Here is an 18,758-nt window from a genome sequence, read left to right on the forward strand (position 1 = left end):
TATCACTGGATTCATTATATGTGTTTTATGACTAGACTAGTTTAGGCCCTAATTCTGGACGTCTTTTATGACGCGAGTCCTTCCCCAGCATTTTATAATAGAAAGGAATGGGTGGAGGATTTTCGACATAAGAGATAAAGGGGGAGAAACTAAAGGCAAGACAAGGCTTGAACTCAGTGCGGCAAGCCATTTGTATCTATACGCGTAGTGCTTGTTTCAAAGTCTTTTTCTTTGATTCATCCAGTGTATTATTAACCAAAAAGCCTAATCTTCTGCACCAGAATCTGCATTTTTCTCAAAATGAAGCAAGTCAGTAGATCGAGAGAGCCAACGTCCAAGACTCGCCAGAAGCAGATCTGAGTTCATTGAGCTGTAAGAATGTACAAAAAGAAAGCTATATTTCATGATTTCAAAGCTTGATTTCGTCATGAGAAGCTTTATTCTTAGTTCCATACAATTTCAATGCACGGGAAGAAGGATTTCACATAAAACAACAATGTGAGCCTCCAAAATGTGATATTCGTAGAAAGTTAGGGTCATTTTAACCGGCCGTAATCCTCGATTCAACAGAGCCGCCGCCGCCTCCTTTTTGATCCGTCATCTTTCCTGTACCCCATCATAAATCTGGGCAAGCTTAACAGAGAATTCGCTCTGGTCAGACCATCCAGAGCGGACCATTCATCTGTAGCAATACATTCACCAAGGCTCCGACGCGCATCTTTATCATCGTGACTCTCTTTGTCTAATAGCTTTTCTGAATCAGTATTGTTAGTACTCGTAGCAATACATTCAGCATTGTTTCTAGAAGCATCGGATACCTCTTGTATTTCTTTAACATTTACATCTTTTAGTGTCAAATCGTCAGAATTGCCATTTGCAAGAGGGGAGAGAAAAGATTCCGAGTCGACATACAAGCATACAACCGCACAGTCATCGGCCCTCGAGGTTGGGAATTTACGTTTCCATGCACGAACAGCTGTCTCAACAACCACTTTTGCTGCAGTTACCCTAGAAGGTGCAGAAGAAACGATGCTAACAACTTCTTGGTTTGATAGAACATCCCAAACCTGTGCCATTCGCAACATTCTTTGCTAATTTTACCAAAATATCCAATCAAAGTGAACATATAATGCAGTGCTAAACTAAGATGAGTGGAAAAAACAGCATACTTAGCCAAAGAAAAGACAGGCCAAAGTTAAGGTTTTACCCCGTCTGTTGCAAGCACAATAAATTGGTCTCTATTCGTTAGGCGTCTGCATGTGACTTCTGGAACAGCAATGACTCCGAAATCTTTCAGGCAGAGATCTCCGAAGGCTCGAGCCATAGCAAGACCTGGGGAGTCATCATCCGGTAACCATACTCTGTGAACTTCAGGTTCATCTTCTAAAGCATATACTCGACCTCCACACTGCCTTATCCGTTCTTCCTCCTCTGAAACCAATGCACGTAATCTCAGCTAACCATGTAGAATGCAATATATCATATATATCTAGAAAGCAATAAAATCATGTATTACTTTAGAGAACTACCATCCTGCATCTTCAAGTGGCATTAAAACGTTAGAAAGATTACATGCCCTTCCCTAAATTCAGCAATGACAGTATAAATTCCTTCTAAGTTCATCATCCTGATCTTGTTACACTCTGAAAGCAAAGCTTCATGAAATACTAGTCAGCAATATCATGGACATCAAATTACAGAGGCATAAACCAGGAAATAAGAATGGTGCAAAACTACTCTTTTAGTACCAAAACACCTGAAAAACACCTTGGTAGTAGACAGAAAACAGTAAAGAGCTTACTGGGTAGATTTGGCTTTAAATCAACAGTCAACTGAACAGCCATCAGCCTCTTATCATCAGTCATAGTTCCCATAATAGCCCGAGAATCTCCAACATTTGCAATCACCAGCTCCTGACCCTGATACATGATCACCAGAGGAATAAGATAACACAGATGCCAGGATGCTAATGAAGCTAGAGTGTAATAGTGGAAAAAAGCACGTCTAGAAAACATGTTTAAGAGCCGTTTTCTCAGTTTGCCATACATGCCAAATTTAGATCATATAAAATTCTCAAACCATTTGACTGTCTTGTATTCATCATTTAAAACCTTTGGAACCATTTATGATCTGCCATCCCAGGCGGTACAGAGGGACAACAGCCAGTATCAGGTATTCAGATGCTGCTAAAGAATAGAAAGTCAGAAAACCATGAAAGGAAAAATGTATGAGAAATGCAGATGCAGAAAATAAACCCAGCAACAGAGCATGGACAGTGAATCTCAGAGGATACATGGCTTTTAACTGGAGAAACCCTCATGGCAAATAAAACTCTAGAATGAAATTAGATCTGCTGTTAAAAAGCTGCCATATCTGATTTGTGGCAAGGAAAACAAATGTGTCACGAAATCTGGGATACCTTCAAGAGACTTTTTGGGACGGTGAATACCAGTCAGGTAAGGATACTCGTAACTGAGCTTTCTAATCTCAAGATGGGTGACTTTGATAGCGTTCAGGATTATATTGCAAGGTTTAAAAGCAGAAGGTTTGCATCATTACATGAGGTGGAAAGCTAAAATCAGATTTAGAGTATGTAAATATTGTTCTAAATAATCTATGTTGTTCGAATCCTTTGCCATCATATTTATAGAATTCCCCCTATTTGTGAAGAATTACATGGTCCTCTTTCTTGAAAAGGTTCAATCTCATCCAACATTCCAGCATCAAGTCCCATTGAGGAAGATGGGAGATTCACCCTAAAGGTCAAGCTCATTCAAAAGCTCTCTATGCCAACTAAGCATGAGTTGGAGAAGGCCATGTGATCCGGAATAAATCATTAAATTATTTTTCATCTATCTTGGTACTTTCTGGGTGGAAACATTGGAGGAATTGACTTTACCGCCATATTAGGGGTAGGTCCCAGTTTGATGATCTGGGGTCTAGAAACTTCTAGAGCCAGTTTAAGGCATCGAACAACATTTTTTGGAGTCAAAACTTTGCATAGCTCCCAGCCCCTCGACACAATTCTGCGGAATAAAATCTTTCCAAGAGTGTGAAAATCACCTCAATTGGGTTTATATGCAGAAGTTATGCCTCTTGCAAGTTAACCTAGCCTATTGATCACCATGGTACCAAGTGGATGCCATGTCAACCCCTATTTCCAAGAGTGTGGAAATCACCTCAATTGGGTTTAAATGCAGAAGTTATGCCTCTTGCAAGTTGACCTAGCCTATTGATCACCATGGTACCAAGTGGATGCCATGTCAACCCCTATTATCCACATGCGTGGGGCTAGTCACATCTGGACTTTCAAGAGATTCTAGAAGATCCAAAAAACTAACACTAATTGAAGGTTGAGGCATGCAAAAGCCCTAATCGTTGACGATGATCAAGCAACATTAAATACTAGGCAGCAAAAAAAAGGAATGGGCTCCATTCTCTTGGTATTGTTATTGTTCCATAGTTGAGCAGAACATCTAGGAGTGGGATACTGAAGCATAATAGCTTTTCTCCAGTATTGGGTTTTCCAAAGTTACATATTTAATACATTTGGGTGGATAGTGTGTTCATTTGCTTGTTTTTTTCATTTCGATTTCAATTATTTCCATAATTTTGTTTTATTTTTGTTCGCTTGACCCATGGGGGATTTGAACCTTGAATCTCATGTTTTACATAGTACTTGATTACATGGTGATTGCCAATTGAGCTGGTCCCCGTGAGCTCTTTAAAAATGTTATCATATTTATTATGTAAATAACAATGTGTCTATAATTTTTTAGTGAGGCGAAGCCATTACAACAATATCTATCAAGGCATTATAGCTCATCATGTCATTAGAGGGAATTTTAACTTGGGTGAGGAAGATAATAGCCATTTCACCCAACCAACCAACATAACCCCAATTGACAATTATTTCCATAATTTTGAGCGCAACGCTAGTAATATTAAATCCTAGATCTAAGGTAATAAATTGCATAGTAAAATATTTGAGAACATTGAAAAATGTGTTGGGACGAATTGTTCCAATAGAATATCTACAACAATTTACAGATCATAATGGTATCAAAACAATTTTCATTGGAGTTTCTTGGGAAGTTGCAAGATCCAAAAGTAGGCTTTGTTGCTGCAAAATCTAGCATGTCTTGGAGCTGGGTACCCTACAAGGCTATCCCTAGACTAAATGACAACAATAAAGTAGTAACCCACTGTCACCACAATCACTACCCCGTGCTCTTTATGGAATTTACCCAATGGGAGGAGTCTTGGTATCTAGGTCACCTAATAGATATTCTAGGATTAAAGGTGTAAGGTGACTAAAAAGGCTCCTAAGAGAGGCATGATTTAGGTCCAAGACCTCCAACTATGAAGAGGAGGCAGTTCGCTTTCCTTATAGAGGCCAAAACTTGGCAATATAAGACCTAGGGTTTGATTGATGTGTTGTGAGTTGTGATGACCCAAGGTCAAAATGTCAAGAAAGAGTTCCCCACAATGTATTTCGACTAGGGTATGCGACATGAAACCCTCAAGAAGCCCTCAAGTTGAAGATAAAACCAGACTAGGGTTTGATCTCAGAGCAAACAACTAGGGCAAGAGAAATTATGGAGGAAAATGGATTGAATGCCCACCAAAGGGAATGATCTTGAGCCAACCACCACAACCCTTGATGTTTAGACTTTCCAAGATATCTCCCTTCCTAGTCAATTGCACTAAGCCCTAGATGGTCGCTTGGCCTTTAGAGAGTCGAATTAGGTAAGAGAGAGAAAGGTTTAAAGTTTATGGATAAAATTGACTTGATTACTACAAATGGATGGCCATTGCCTAGTCCTAGGGTTGATGGAGTCTATGGATTCTTTAGGTTGGCTAAAACTTGCAAAGGAGTAAGGATATTTTGATGCCCTAACATCAAAACCCTAACTATTACCTTTGTGAGGGATCAAAATTCACTTGGGAGAGCTAATGTAAGATCACCAAGGGGATTTCCATTCACATATCATACAATGAGTAATGCATGCAATAATATGACCTAGCTTCCATAAAATTGATATTCAACAAAATTAGGGCACAATATTTAACCTAGATCACCAATTTATTCCATACATTAGACATGAAATCAAAAATTCCCAATAAGAGGCACATGCATGTACAATCCAATCATTAATCCAAGGCAACTTCTCCAAAGAAAAGAATATAACTCCAAAGACAAAATAAGCTCCATAGATCACATCTTTCCAATAGGTACACGAGGCCAAAATTCTCAATTCACAAACGATGATGGTGAAAAATGAAGAAGTCCTCTCCTCCATTTATATGAGGACAAGTCTCTAATTAGCCTAAAATCCCCTAAAATACAAGTAAAATCACAATAGAACCTTAGGTTAAATCACAATAGAACCTTAGGTTACAAGTCAACCCAACTAACTTAGACATAAAATCAAATGAAAGCCCACACATGTGAGTCGTGAGGCCTCATAAAGCTGGCGTCATCCATGAAATGAGCTCCAAGTGGTAAGCGTTGAGGCTTTTGAGTGCCAATTGTGGTGTAGAAGACTCTAAAAAACAACATTTGAGGGTTGGCCCTCAAATTCCCATCAATATCCCTCTATGGTCCATGAAATCCACTTGGTGTACTAGAAAGTGGTCCCCTGGGTCTCCAACAGCTCAATAGTCCATCTCTACTCCAACGTTGAGGGCTTTCCAGGTTCTACTAGCCCTCCCATGTGTCTGAAGGCAAGATCATCATCATTTGGGTCCTGAATCAGTGGTCGCACTTCAAAAGGTGTTAAGGCCAGCCTAGGAGCATGTTGGTCCAGGTGTATCATCCTAAAGAATCGTCAAATGTAGTGAAAAGTGGTAGAATGCCCTGGGTGTGAGAGGTGCCCAAGGGTAGGTATGATGTGATGTTACTGCTCGAAGACCCAAGGCTCTTAATGCTTCAATTGTGGGTACCAATATACTTCTCTAGGACCTAGGTACTTGTGGGTAAGGTTCCTAGGTCATGGGTTGCTAAGCCACCTAACAATTACAACATAAAGTCTAGTGAAAGAAACCAGTCATTGGGGTTAATAATAATTTTTGTATCTAAGTGAACCAAGCTTGAATGTAAAGGGTTATTTAATACTTCAAATAAGGCTTCCCTTCCAAAATTTGGGGCCTTGAACTCGCAACGTGTTTCGTCCCTAGATAGAAGTGGCTAAAGGGAAACCCTATTAGGTATTTCCAGCCCCCAAGTGGGAGTAACATTTCCTCAATCCACCCTTCAATCGATAGGTGTTCGCGAATAATGATGGTACAGAGAAGAAAAGCCTTCATGGCCAAGTGCCATGGTCAAAGGGACCAACATGATGGGGATCCACACCCTAAGCGTATAGATGTGAGGAGGGAGCAATTGTGGATGCATGAGTAACCAACTCAACCTTTGTTTTTCCACCCCTATTGTGCGCCTTTTACTTTTGCTTTATTTTTCTTTATATAACTGCTCGTAGCTCAAAGGGTTAGAGCTTGCTTTGAATGATGTATAGATGTTGTATTACCCCTTAAGGATGAGTCATTTCATTGTTCATTGAGGTTGGGACATGCAAGGGTTCCTTTTATGATGTATAGGAGCAACATGTGCTTGGGAACCGAGTGATGGCCATAATGAGTGTGTGAAATTTCTGGCTATCTAGAAGGTGCTATTAACCTAGTTTATTATTTTTATTACTTATACACAAGACATTTCAATCTTCAACTAAAAGTAATAAATAAAAACATGAAAACCATTCACCAAATTAAAATTGTAGCGGAAAATGCGAGAAACCAATCATACAATTAACACACAAGTATTTTTGAACAAATGTCCCTAGAAAAACCCCAATGTGGGGAAGCCAGTTTTCAGTCTGAGGGGTTTATTATTATCTTCAGTGAAAACTACTGTTGAAAAAATACAACTACTTGCCTCTCATTGGCAAAGCTCCAGCAAAATAATTGATCTTCACCTCTGCTAATCAAATCAACTAGGGAAATAACCCTTCAGCCCCTATCCTGCAATGTGCACTGCCTCCAACAACTCGCACTAGCACTTTGGCAATTCGCATTGGCTATCTAACAAACTCGCACTACTTACACATGCAGCCTTCTGAAGCTTGATCTACCTTCCTAGAAACTCAATTTGTCTTCCAAGCAATTCACACTGCCTCCTAGTAAACTCACAACTCCTCTTGTATCCTCGCACTTGCTCCAGAAAATTAACTTGGCCCTCATCTGCAAAAAATACACTGATAGCGAAAACTCCCCCTGAAACTCAGAAGTTGGAAGTCTCTCAGATGAAGAATAACTCCGGAAAATATCTTCCCAATCACTACAGCTGAAAGCCTCCTAGTGTCTTACTAAAAACTCACCCAACTCAAATGATCTTTGTGATCTGATTTGTCAAAAATGTTGCCCATCAATCTCCCTTTATAATCTCTCATCCACAAATGAATGGCCATGATTAGAAGTTAACTCGATCCAATCGATGGCTAATCAAATTAGAAACTTTCTACAAGCTTCTAAAGGTAAATCGATCTTATCTCAACTAATGTCAATTAATTATCCACTTTGCCTAAGTTTAGGCCTAGGAAATATTTAAAAAATCAATAATTGACATAATTAAGATATTTTCCTTAGGTGAAACTTAGGAAAATTACATGGGCTTAGAGAATTAATTCCTTTGTGTTCCTAGCCTCAATGACACATCTTAAGGCTAGAACACCTGTCTGAGCTACAATATTTAAACTCCCTCTTAGCGAGGAAGGTGTTCTCTACAACACCCAACTTGTCCCTGAAGAAAACAAATTTTCCTTTACCCAAGGTCTTTGTCAAAATGTCTACAACTAGCTTATCCGTAGGAACATACTATAGTCGAACTGATCCACACTGTACACAATCCCTGATGAAATGGTATCGTATGTATGTTTCGACCGATCATGGAATACTGGATTCTCAGATAGCTTGATGCAACTCTGATTATTTAGAGTGAATGATGGTTGACTTTATCCTCTAACCAAATAATGCCACTACCACCTTCCCAAGCCATATGGCCTCACATGCTACCATGATTATTGCCATGTACTCTCCTTCTGCAAAGCTTAATGCAACAGACTTCTCCTTCCTATTGTACCAAGAGACAACCCCTAATCCCATGTTGAAGCAACGCCCTGAAGTGTTTTTAAGGTCCACTACATTACCTACCCAATCTGCATCAGTATAGCCAATCAACCTGACATCGTGACCTTGCGTATATTTCAACCCATACTCAACTGTACCTCGTAGATATTGCAGCACATGCTTTGTCATTGTTTGGCCCTATGTTGACCAAATACATGAGAGAGTCAATAAGTTGTGTATATAAGGTGGTGTCCATCACCTCCTGCTTTAATGCATCAATCTTCCTCCAATTGGTTACCATAGGTGTGGACATGGGTCTACAGTCCAACGTCCTGAATTTCTTCAAGATCTCCAAAGTATATCTCCCTTGACCAAAGAATATTTCTCCACCTGTTTGCCACACCTTGAGTATTAGAAAATAGTGCATCAACCCCAAGTCCTTCATCTCGAACTCTACTGCCAAGTCCCTCTTGCAGTCTTCTATGAGCCCTGGGGACCCAGTCAAAAATAGATTATCCACATATAAAACAAGAATGAGAGGTTCACCTCCAACCTTAAGATAGTAGAGGTTTGGATCTACCTCACTTTTCATGAAGCCCATCTCCTGCAAGTAGCTATCAATACAACCATACCATGCTCTCGGAGCTTGCTTGAGTCCATATAGCGCCCTCTTCAACTTGCATACATGGGTTTCCCTCCCATGCATCTCAAAACCTTTTGGTTATTTGATGTACACTTCCTCTTCTATAACTATGTTTAGGAATGTTGTCTTGACATCCATTTGATGGATCTTCCATCCGATGTGTGTTGCAAGTGAAATCGCGACCCAAATGGAAGTATACATGGCCACAGGAGAAAACGTATCCTCATAATTTATTCCCTCCTTCTAAGAATTCCTTAGCCACGAACTTGGCTTTGAATTTGTCTATGTTGTCGTCTGCAACGTGCTTGATATTATAGATCCAGCAAGAACCAACTACTGTCCTATCCAATGGTCTAGGCACCACCTCCTAAACAATGTTTTGCATGATGGAGTTGTACTCCTCTCTGCCACACCTGATGTTGTGTAGCCTCTTCATAGTTGGAAGACTCATTGTCAATGAGCTCACTCATCAACTCCTTGTATCCTGAATCTCTCTGGTGGTCTCCTATCCTTGGTGCTCGATCTAGGAGCTCCCACAAACCCCCATGCATCCCTTAATGTCTGAAGCACCTTGTGATTCCTTCTCCCAACTGTAGTGAGTGGAGCTTCGAGCTCCTCATCATGTTGTTGCTCCACATACTGCAAACTCTCAACACCTGTACTTGTGCCCTTACTAGTCACTATACTCATACTTGTGCCCTACACCTGAGATTGTTGTTCAACCCTTAGAGATTTTACTTGCTGACTTTGATCAAGTGTTGGCAACTCGCGAGATCTCTTGAAGGCTTTCTCCTCGTGAAACTTAAGGTCTCATCTCATGATGATCTTCTGAGCCCCTGGAATATAGATCATGTATGCCTTGGATGTTTCGTTGTATCCAATGAAATACTCCTTTGCAGTGGAATCTAGCTTGGTACGCATCTCGGTCAGAACGTGACAATAAGCAATATTGCCAAAAATCTTGAAATAACCAACTTTTGGCTTCTTCCCTGTAAATGCCTCCTCGAGTATCATCTTTTCCAACACCTTATGTGCTACATGCTTCTGCCCAAAGATATCTAGGCAAATCCTAACCATATAGCATGGACCTCGCTGCTCCAACTATGGTTTTGTTCTTTCGTTCTGCAACCCCATTTTGTTGCGAGTTGTATGGAGTTGTCCACTCTCTCTTGATTCCCTCATTGGCATAGAACTCCTTGAAAGATTTCTCGATGTACTCACCCCCATTATCTGTCCAAAGTAACTTTAGCTGCTTTCTTGTTGAGGTCTCCACAAAAGCCTTAAACTCTTCAAAGCGACTGAAGACTTCATCTCGTGTCTTCAAGAAGTAAATTGAGGTCTTCTTGTTGAAGAATGTAACTAAGTTCGGTCTTCATATTTGTATTTGAGTCTTAATGAAATCTATTTATCAAAAGAAAGAAAAAGAACTTTTTTATATTTATTAATAGGACTTATTAAAGCATGGGTTTCATGCTTGGGTCATCATGTTTTTGGTCAAAGTCCCCATTGAGGAATTCTAGGATTTATACGAAGTCATTAGAGTCAGTGTCCATTAAAAGAAACCCTTCTTGGGCTTTTGAATCATGTAAAAAGATTTATTATTGAGTCAAATGAGTTATTTGTCACCTCCACACCAAGTCAGCCTCAAGCAAGGTAATTCGACCTCACCAAAAGCCTATATATTGGAGCAGTTTGATTCATTTGGAGCACACTCACTCATACAAGTATGATTTACAAGAAGAGGCAGCCAAAAAGTGCTAAGTTGGAAAAGGAGGAGAAGAATTGCAGGGAAGTTCAATATCAAAGTTTTGGGCCATCTATCTCTCACACGTGTGAACTTTCTAGGAAGATCGAAGTCTCTACTGTTGCATCGAAGTTGTTGTTGCCAAGTCGAAGTTGTTGCTACTAGGTCGAAGTTGCTACTTCCAATTGTTGCTGCCAGGTCGAAGTTGCTACTTCTAGTTGTTGTTGCTAGGCCGAAGTTGTTGTTGAAACGGTTATCATCTATGTAATATTCTTAATTAGCCATGGCTAAATGGAATATTCGATTTTGCTCAATTTTGCCTTCTATAGTTATTTATAAATAAAAAGGTGAGGAAAGGGGGGCATAACTCACTTTATGAATAAAGTCACTCCCTAGTAGCACAACGTTGTAACTTAAAAGGGGAGCCAAGGGGGCCCAAGGACCACGTAGAGAAGGGGCCTACGTAGACACTTGGAGGGACTGCGCAGATGGAGAAGGAACATATGGCAAGAGAGAGGCTACGTTGGAGGAGGTGGGCCTTAGGGTTTTGAGAGAGGCCAACACTATAAAGGAGAGAGGAGCCTCCTCATTTTGATCATTCGATTATGTTGCATTTAAGCTAATCACTTCGACTTAGAGCACGCTAGCTATTTAGTCTGTCTGCAGCACTGTTTAGTGCATCGAGTGTCTCCATTCGGAGATCTCACCCTTAGCCCCGGGGGACTTCAAGTGCCTACTCTGGCAAGGTAGTTTCATCAGTATTTTGCAGGAGGAGCGATTTCTGGAGTTGAGGAGGAGCTGAGTATTTCGATGACTGCGCAGTCTTGAGAAGGGAGGACGCAGTTCTTTTGGTAGGAGCTCCGGGTTGGGTTTTTGTGGAGGATTTGAGCTTGGAGTTTGAGCAAGGGATCAGCGCTTGCATATTGGAGGATTTTGGCAGAGTTTCGGGTAGAGTTTGGGAGGATTCTCTTCAGGAGCAGTGCAGAGCCTTGAGGGATAGCGTAGATCCTCAAGGGGGTGATTTTCGGGGGTCAGCGATTTTAGAAAAGCTTTTTGGGCTTTTCTGGGTTTATTGAGCAGAGGCTGATTCCAGAGTTTCAGCATTTTCTGAGGAGGGAAACAGCCCCAAATCCTCGTTTGATTCCAATAGTAGCAGCAGCACAACAGTTCTCCGACAGTTTGGACACAGTTCAAAGAGAGGCCATTTCCTTACCATTCTGAGTGTATTTCTTCACTTGCCTTGTGCAAGTCGAGGTGCTATCTTGTTTATCACCTCTTGAACTCTTTCCATTACTCAGTGTAATAAAATGGCTTAGCATTTATCTCTGCATTTCTCGAGTTTCTGCTTATATTCCATGTACACATTATTGTATGTTGCATTACTGTTATTTCTCTGGTTGGAGTTTGCTTGTGATTGAGGGATATCTCTGATAAGGGATATTACAGTGGTATCAGAGCATAGATCTGGCTCAGCCTGTGGAGCTAGCAGTCTATCACACCGAGGGAGAAGCCCTACATCTGTTACAGAGATAGGAAATACAAAGATATTGGGCGTAGGTTGGAGAACACCTACAAAGAGGGAGACTGTGTTCGGGTGGAGGACACAGAACAAGAGGAGCCTGTGGTGAACACAGAACAGGAGGAGCCTGTGGTGGACGCAAAGCAGGAGGATCGATGGCAGACGAGGACGGGAAGAGATTTGTGGACATGCTCCTCAAATCAGTGCAGGATCTGTCAAGGCAGATCGAGGTGATGGGGCAAAGATTCACGGCGGTGGAGGCTAGACAACATGAGAACCCACGGGTTTTCCAGGTTGGTGAGGGATCGGGTACATCCCACCATTTGCCAGAGCAGGGTGCCACTCAGCGTGATACTACTCAGCAGATGGCCTCACATGGCCCTACACGCTCTACCATGCCCACTTTCCTAGGAGCAGACACAAGGGCCAGAGCCCAGTAGGAGGCAGAGCCCGGTCATATGGGCGATTATTTTGAAAAGTACCAGGCCTACGGGCAGGAGTTCAGGGATGCTCTCTCATTCAGAGACTTTGTTCAGCTCCAGTGGATAGTAGACCTCGCGACCATCACAAAGGGTACCGGCATTATCATGATGGAGGCACCCACCGCACAGCTAGTAGATTCCACTTGCATACGTTTGATGGCTCGTCAAACAATTCAGCAAAGTCTTGGGTGGAGAAATTGGACATCTATTTCCAGCTTAACCAGATGTCGAAGACAAAGGCCATCAAGGTGGCGACATTACATTTGGATGGTGAGGCCCAGGACTGGTGGTTCCATGGGTTGGTTATGCTCGAACACTCCACAGTGACGACATATGCCGAGTTCACCAGGAGACTGATAGAGAGGTTTGACCAGAGGGATCCAGAACAACACTTTGTTGCGTTGATGAGGCTCAAACAGATAGGGAACCCAGAGACCTACATTGCAGACTTCTTGAGGGTTTCAGTGATGGTGCCAGATCTATCCGCGGCACGGAGGATCTACATGTTTGTTGAGGGGTTAGCAAAGCCACTTCAGGGTCTAGTCAGATCCACTAGACCAGCGACACTCCAGGATGCTATTAGCAAGACCCGGGACTTACAGGATACCTTACCCAGGACCTGGACACCTTACCCCCAGAGACAGGCTTTCCAGCCTAAGGGGAAGGATGTGAGGATTCCGCCTCCAAAGGGAAATCCAAGACGGGCACAGATTGATGATGATGCCAGGGGGGAGCTGAAGAAGAAGCGGTTGTGCTTTACCTGTCAGGAGCCATGGGCACTGGGGCATAGATGTGCTGCTAGCAAAGCACATTTTATTGAGGCCTTCTCCGAGAGTTGCGGGGAAGAGCATGAGGAGGATGATGTGGAGGCAGGAGATAGTCATGCCGCGCAGGATCCTTTGCCACCTCCACCACCAGCAGCAGGTGGTGCAGCTTTTGCACCTACCGGAGGGGACCTTGCAGCATTGCGAGGAGTTCCCAAGTATTTGACGCTGCACATACGGGGGACAGTACGTGGCCAGCGAGTATCAATTTTGGTCGACAATGGGGCAACCCACAACTTCATCGATGCAGAGATGGTTGAGCAGAGAGTTATACAGATAGAGAGCTTCGATGGCTTTTCAGTTTTGGTTCTAAGAGATCAGACCATGGTGTGTGCTCATTATGTTCCAGAGTTATCAGTGACGATGGCCACCTACACACTGACTAACCACTTTTTCGTGGTCAATATTCCAGACACCAACATGATACTGGGTGTTCAGTGACTTATCACTCTAGGGAAGGTCACGACAGATTGGAAGGCCCTAGAGATGGAGTGGGATGATGCGAAGACAGGGAGGCATGAGAAGATACGGGGACAACACACATATCCTCCTCAGACTGTTTCGGCTCATTGGATGGAGGCAGTTTTCCGGAAGGGAGACGTCGAGTGGGCAGTGGAGCTGCGTGCATCAGAGGCTGGGACTACAGGGCAGACGGTGCACCCAGAGATACAGTCCATCCTTGACCATTATGCCACAGTGTTTGGGGAGATTCCGCCGGGACAGCCACTGGACCGGGGGTTTGAGCACACCATTGAGCTTGAGCAGGGCATACAAGCAGTGATTACTACCCCCTATAGGCATCCCAAGGCCTATCGGGATGAGATTGAGCAGGCCATTCAGGAGTTGCTGGCTCTTGGGCACATTCGGCCGAGCACGAGTCCTTTTACTTCTTCCGTGGTGTTGCTGAAGAAGGACGGCACATTGAGGATGTGCATTGACTACAGGGCACTGAACAAGAAGACCCTGAAGAACAGGTAGTACCCCATACCCAGGATCAATGAGTTGATGGATGAGTTGAGAGGAGCACGGTTCTTCTCAAAGATTGATTTGAGATCTGGGTACCATCAGATTCGCGTGAGGGAGCAGGACATTCCCAAGACCGCCTTCAGGTGTCACTATGGGCACTTTGAGTTTTTGGTGATGCCCTTCGGGCTAACCAACGCCCCAGCTACATTCCAGTCCAGCATGAATCACATCTTCCGTAGTCACTTAAGGAATTTTGTGTTGGTGTTCTTTGATGATATTCTCATTTACAACAAGACTTGGGAGGAGCATCTCCAGCACATTGAGACAGTGTTGCGCATCTTGGAGGAGCAACAGTTCTATGCCAAGCTCTCCAAGTGTGAGTTTGGGTTGACGAAGATGTTGTACTTGGGACACATCATAAGGGTGGACGGAGTGAGAGTCCACGAAGAGAAGATCGGGGCCATCAGAGATTGGCCGGAGCCGAGGAACGTGATAGAACTTCGGGGATTCATTGGCATTTATACTTACTACCGGAAGTTCGTCAAGAGTTTCTCACAGCTTGCTGCACCCCTGACAAATCTGACGAGAAAGGGGGCATTAAGTTGGTCGGATACAGTGCAGCGAGCCTTTGACAGGCTCAAGGAGGTTATGAGCAGCTGCCCAGTGCTTGTATTGCCGAATTTTTCACAGCCGTTTGTTTTGGAGTGTGATGCGTCAGGAGAGGGGATCGGCGCAATGTTGATGTAGGGAGGTCACTGTATAGCCTTTGCAAGCCGAAAGCTCCTTCCGCATGAGAGGTTGTATTCTATATACGACAAAGAGATGCTGGCCATTATGCATGCATTGGCCAAATTCTAGCAATATTTAGTGGGTAACAGGTTCAGGGTGAGGACTGATCACAACAGCCTCAGGTTCTTTTTGGAGCAAAAATAGCTACAGGGGAGGCAGCAGAAGTGGATCAGTAAGATCCAAGCGTATGACTAGAACATTGAGTATGTCAAGGGAAAGAACAACGTGGTAGCAGATGGCCTTTCACGTAGACCAGCCACATTGTCTCTTATGAGCTTGGACACAGACTGGAGGGCTCGAATCTTAGTAGAGTACTCCAAGGACAGATTTGCATGTGAGGTTCTGGATGGGCAGGTGGGGGATGACAGGTACAGGGTAATCGATGAGATCATCTACTATAGGGATCAGATCTTCTTGACTGAGGGATATCAGCTCAAGAAGAAGATACTTCAAGCATCACATGATTCACCATGGCCGGCCATCAAGGGTTTACCAAAACCTACAGGGCCATTAGAGAGAGGTTCTCATGGAAGGGCCTCAAGGAGGATGTACTCCAGCATATCCGATAGTGCGATATTTGCCAGAGGAACAAGGGGGAGATGAGCCATCCCGTAGGATTATTGCAGCCTCTTCCCATTCCAGAGGGGAAATGGGAGAGTATTTCGATGGACTTCATCACAAGGTTGCCCATGGTGCAGGGCAAGGATTGCATCTTTGTCGTCGTTGATTGACTGACAAAGTACGCACATTTTTTCGCCATATCCGCACACTACATAGCAGCGCAGGTGGCCGAGCTGTTCTTCAGAGAGGTCTTCAGGCTACATGGTCTTCCTAAGACCATCATCAGTGACAGGGACAGCCATTTCATGGGCGGGTTTTGGCAGGAGCTTTTCCGGTTGGTGGGGACGGAGTTGACACCGAGTACCAGTTATCACCCACAGACGGACGGGCAGACGGAGATAGTTAACAAGTGGCTGGAGGGCTACTTGCGTAACTGTGTCAGTGGGCAGCAGCGAACATGGCTGAAGTGGCTGCATCCAGGGGAGTACTGCTACAACACTACACATCACATGTCCATTGGTATGTCACCATTCTATGCTTTGTATGGATATCATCCTTTATCTTTTGCTGACGTGATGTTTGGTGCTAGCAAGGCTCCGAGAGCCAAGATATGGATCCAAGAGAGTCAGGATATCCTCCAAGCTCTCAAGGATAATATGGCTACAGCACAGAACCAGCAGAAGTTGTATGCTGACAGGGGTCGGGTGGAGAGGCAGTTTGAGGTAGGGGACTTGGTCTACCTACGATTACAACCATACCGACAGTCGTCACTGAAGCAGAAGGGAGCTGATAAGCTTAAGCCCCGCTTTTATGGGCCATACAGGGTGATACACAGGATTGGACAGGTTGCGTATGAATTGGAGCTGCCCCAAGGCAGCAAAATTCATAACGTTTTTCATGTATCATGCCTGAAGAAGGCATTGGGGCAGCAGGTGACAGTGACAGATGTGCTACCACCCACAGATGATGAGGGGCATTTGGTGTTGCAGCCAGAGGCTATTATTGATACCAAGGAGAGGCAGCTACTGAGCAGGACGGTCCGAGAATTCTTGGTGAGGTGGAAGAATTTGTCGGATGATGATGCCACTTGGGAGAGTGAGAAAACTTTGCAGCATCCATCACTTCAGTTGCTTGAGGACAAGCAACATTTTACCGGGGAGACTGTAATATTCCTAATTAACCATGGCTAATTGGAATATTCGATTTTGCTCAATTTTGCCTTTTATAGTTATTTATAAATAAAAAGGTGAGGAAAGGGGGACATAACTCACTTTATGAATAAAGTCACTCCCTAGTAGCACAACGTTGTAACTTAAAAGGGGAACCAAGGGGGCCCAAGGACCACATAGAAAAGGGGCCCACGTAGACACTTGGAGGGACTGCGCAGATGGAGAAGGAACACATGGCAAGAGAGAGGCCAACACTATAAAGGAGAGAGGAGCCTCCTCATTTTGATCATTCGATTATGTTGCATTTGAGCTAGTCACTTCGACTTAGAGCACGCTCGCTGTTTAAGCCTGTCTGCAGCACTATTTAGTGCATCGAGTGTCTCCATTCGGAGATCTCACCCTTAGCCCCGGGGGACTTCGAGTGCCTGCTCGGGCAAGGTAGTTTCATCAGTATTTTCCAGGAGGAGAGATTTTTGGAGTTGAAGAGGAGCTGAGTATTTCGATGACTGCGCAGTCTTGAGAGGGGAGGACGCAGTTCTTTTGGTATGAGCTCCAAATTGGGTTTTTGTGGAGGATTTGAGCTTGGAGATTGAGCAAGGGATCGGCCCTTGCATATTGGAAGATTTTGGCAGAATTTCGGGTAGAGTTTGGGAGGATTCTCTTCAGGAGCAACGCAGAGCCTCGAGGGATAGCGTAGATCCTCAAAGGGGTGATTTTCGGGGGTCAGCTATTTTAGAAAAGCTTTTTGGGCTTTTCTGGGCTTATTGAGCAGAGGCTGATTCCAGAGTTTCAGCATTTTCTGAGGAGGGGAACAGCCCCAAATCCTCGTTTGATTCCAGCAGTAGCAGCAGCACAACAGTTCTCCGGCAGTTTGGATGCAGTTCAAAGAGAGGCCATTTCCTTACCATTCTTAGTGTATTTCTTCACTTGCCTTGTGCAAGTCAAGGTGCTATCTTTCTGATCACCTCTTGTACTCTTTCCATTACTCAGTATAATAAAATGGCTTCGCATTTCTCTCTGCATTTCTCGAGTTTCTGCTTATATTCCATGTACATATTATTGTATGTTGCATTACTGTTATTTCTCTGGTTGGAGTTTGCTTATGATTGAGGGATATCTCTGATAAGGGATATTACAATCTACAAAAGGAAGAAAGGGTTGACTTGGCGTGGAGGAAGTTTGTGTCTAGGTCAAGAGTCTTGGATTATCTCATGAAACTATTGAAGGACAAGTTGTTGACTGGGTTTTCCCCTAGAGAGGGGTTTTTCCCTGGTTGTCCGCCTACATCTGGTGTCTTTGATCTTTGTGCTATTGTTTTGGTAATTGCTTGATGAACTAAGATAAAAGAAGAAAACAAGAAAGATAATAAGATCATAAGAATCTCACAAGTAATTATCAACATAAAGAAAATCTTTCTGCCTTTTTGATTTTCTAATATGGTATCAAAGCTAAGGTGAAGGAGAAGGAAAAAAACAGCTTGAAGATCTATTGAAAGGAGAATAAGGAGTTTTAAGAAATTTGAATAAGGGTCATCAAAAGGGTCATATAAGAAGTCAAGCCTAGCATCTTCAAGGACAATGTCTATCTCAATGAAGGGAGAAAACAAATTAGAAGGAGCAACCAACTACAGAGCATGGAAGAAGAGGATAGACCTCATCCTCAAGAAGAATAAAGTATTGGATTTAGTCAAAGGAAAAGTAAAGAAGCCTACAAATTAGTCAAGTGATGCAGAAAAGGCAAAGTTCAAGGAAATAAAAATATTGGCCACGACACTAATGGTGGATGGAATAAAGGATAACCTCATTCCATATATATCCAACATCGATTCTGATCAAGAGATGTATGAGGCATTATCCAAATTATTCACTATCAAGAATCTTGATCAAATTGCAAGTCTTAAGAATGAACTAAGATCTATAAAGATGATAAAAGAAGAC

General features: G+C 43.1%; 1 protein-coding gene across 2 annotated transcripts in view; it reads right to left on the reverse strand.

Moving 5' to 3' along the window:
* Nucleotides 1–211: 211 nt before the first annotated feature.
* LOC149174943 (putative protein phosphatase 2C 34) overlaps nucleotides 212–18,758 on the reverse strand; it is a 70,482-nt gene continuing 51,935 nt past the window's right edge. For both annotated transcript variants that reach the window (XM_089419461.1, XM_089419462.1), the window contains exons 4-6: nucleotides 1,802–1,919; nucleotides 1,208–1,431; nucleotides 212–1,067 (exon numbers count right to left, since the gene is read on the reverse strand). In XM_089419461.1, the coding sequence (XP_089275587.1) occupies nucleotides 564–1,067; nucleotides 1,208–1,431; nucleotides 1,802–1,919 (846 nt within the window). In that variant the 3' untranslated portion in view covers nucleotides 212–563. The remainder of the gene's footprint in view (nucleotides 1,068–1,207; nucleotides 1,432–1,801; nucleotides 1,920–18,758) is intronic.

This window comes from Pinus tabuliformis, chromosome 4_1 (assembly GCF_031772625.1).
Source record: "Pinus tabuliformis cultivar Carrire ecotype Pingquan chromosome 4_1, CPIR1, whole genome shotgun sequence".
NCBI lineage: Eukaryota > Viridiplantae > Streptophyta > Pinopsida > Pinales > Pinaceae > Pinus > Pinus tabuliformis.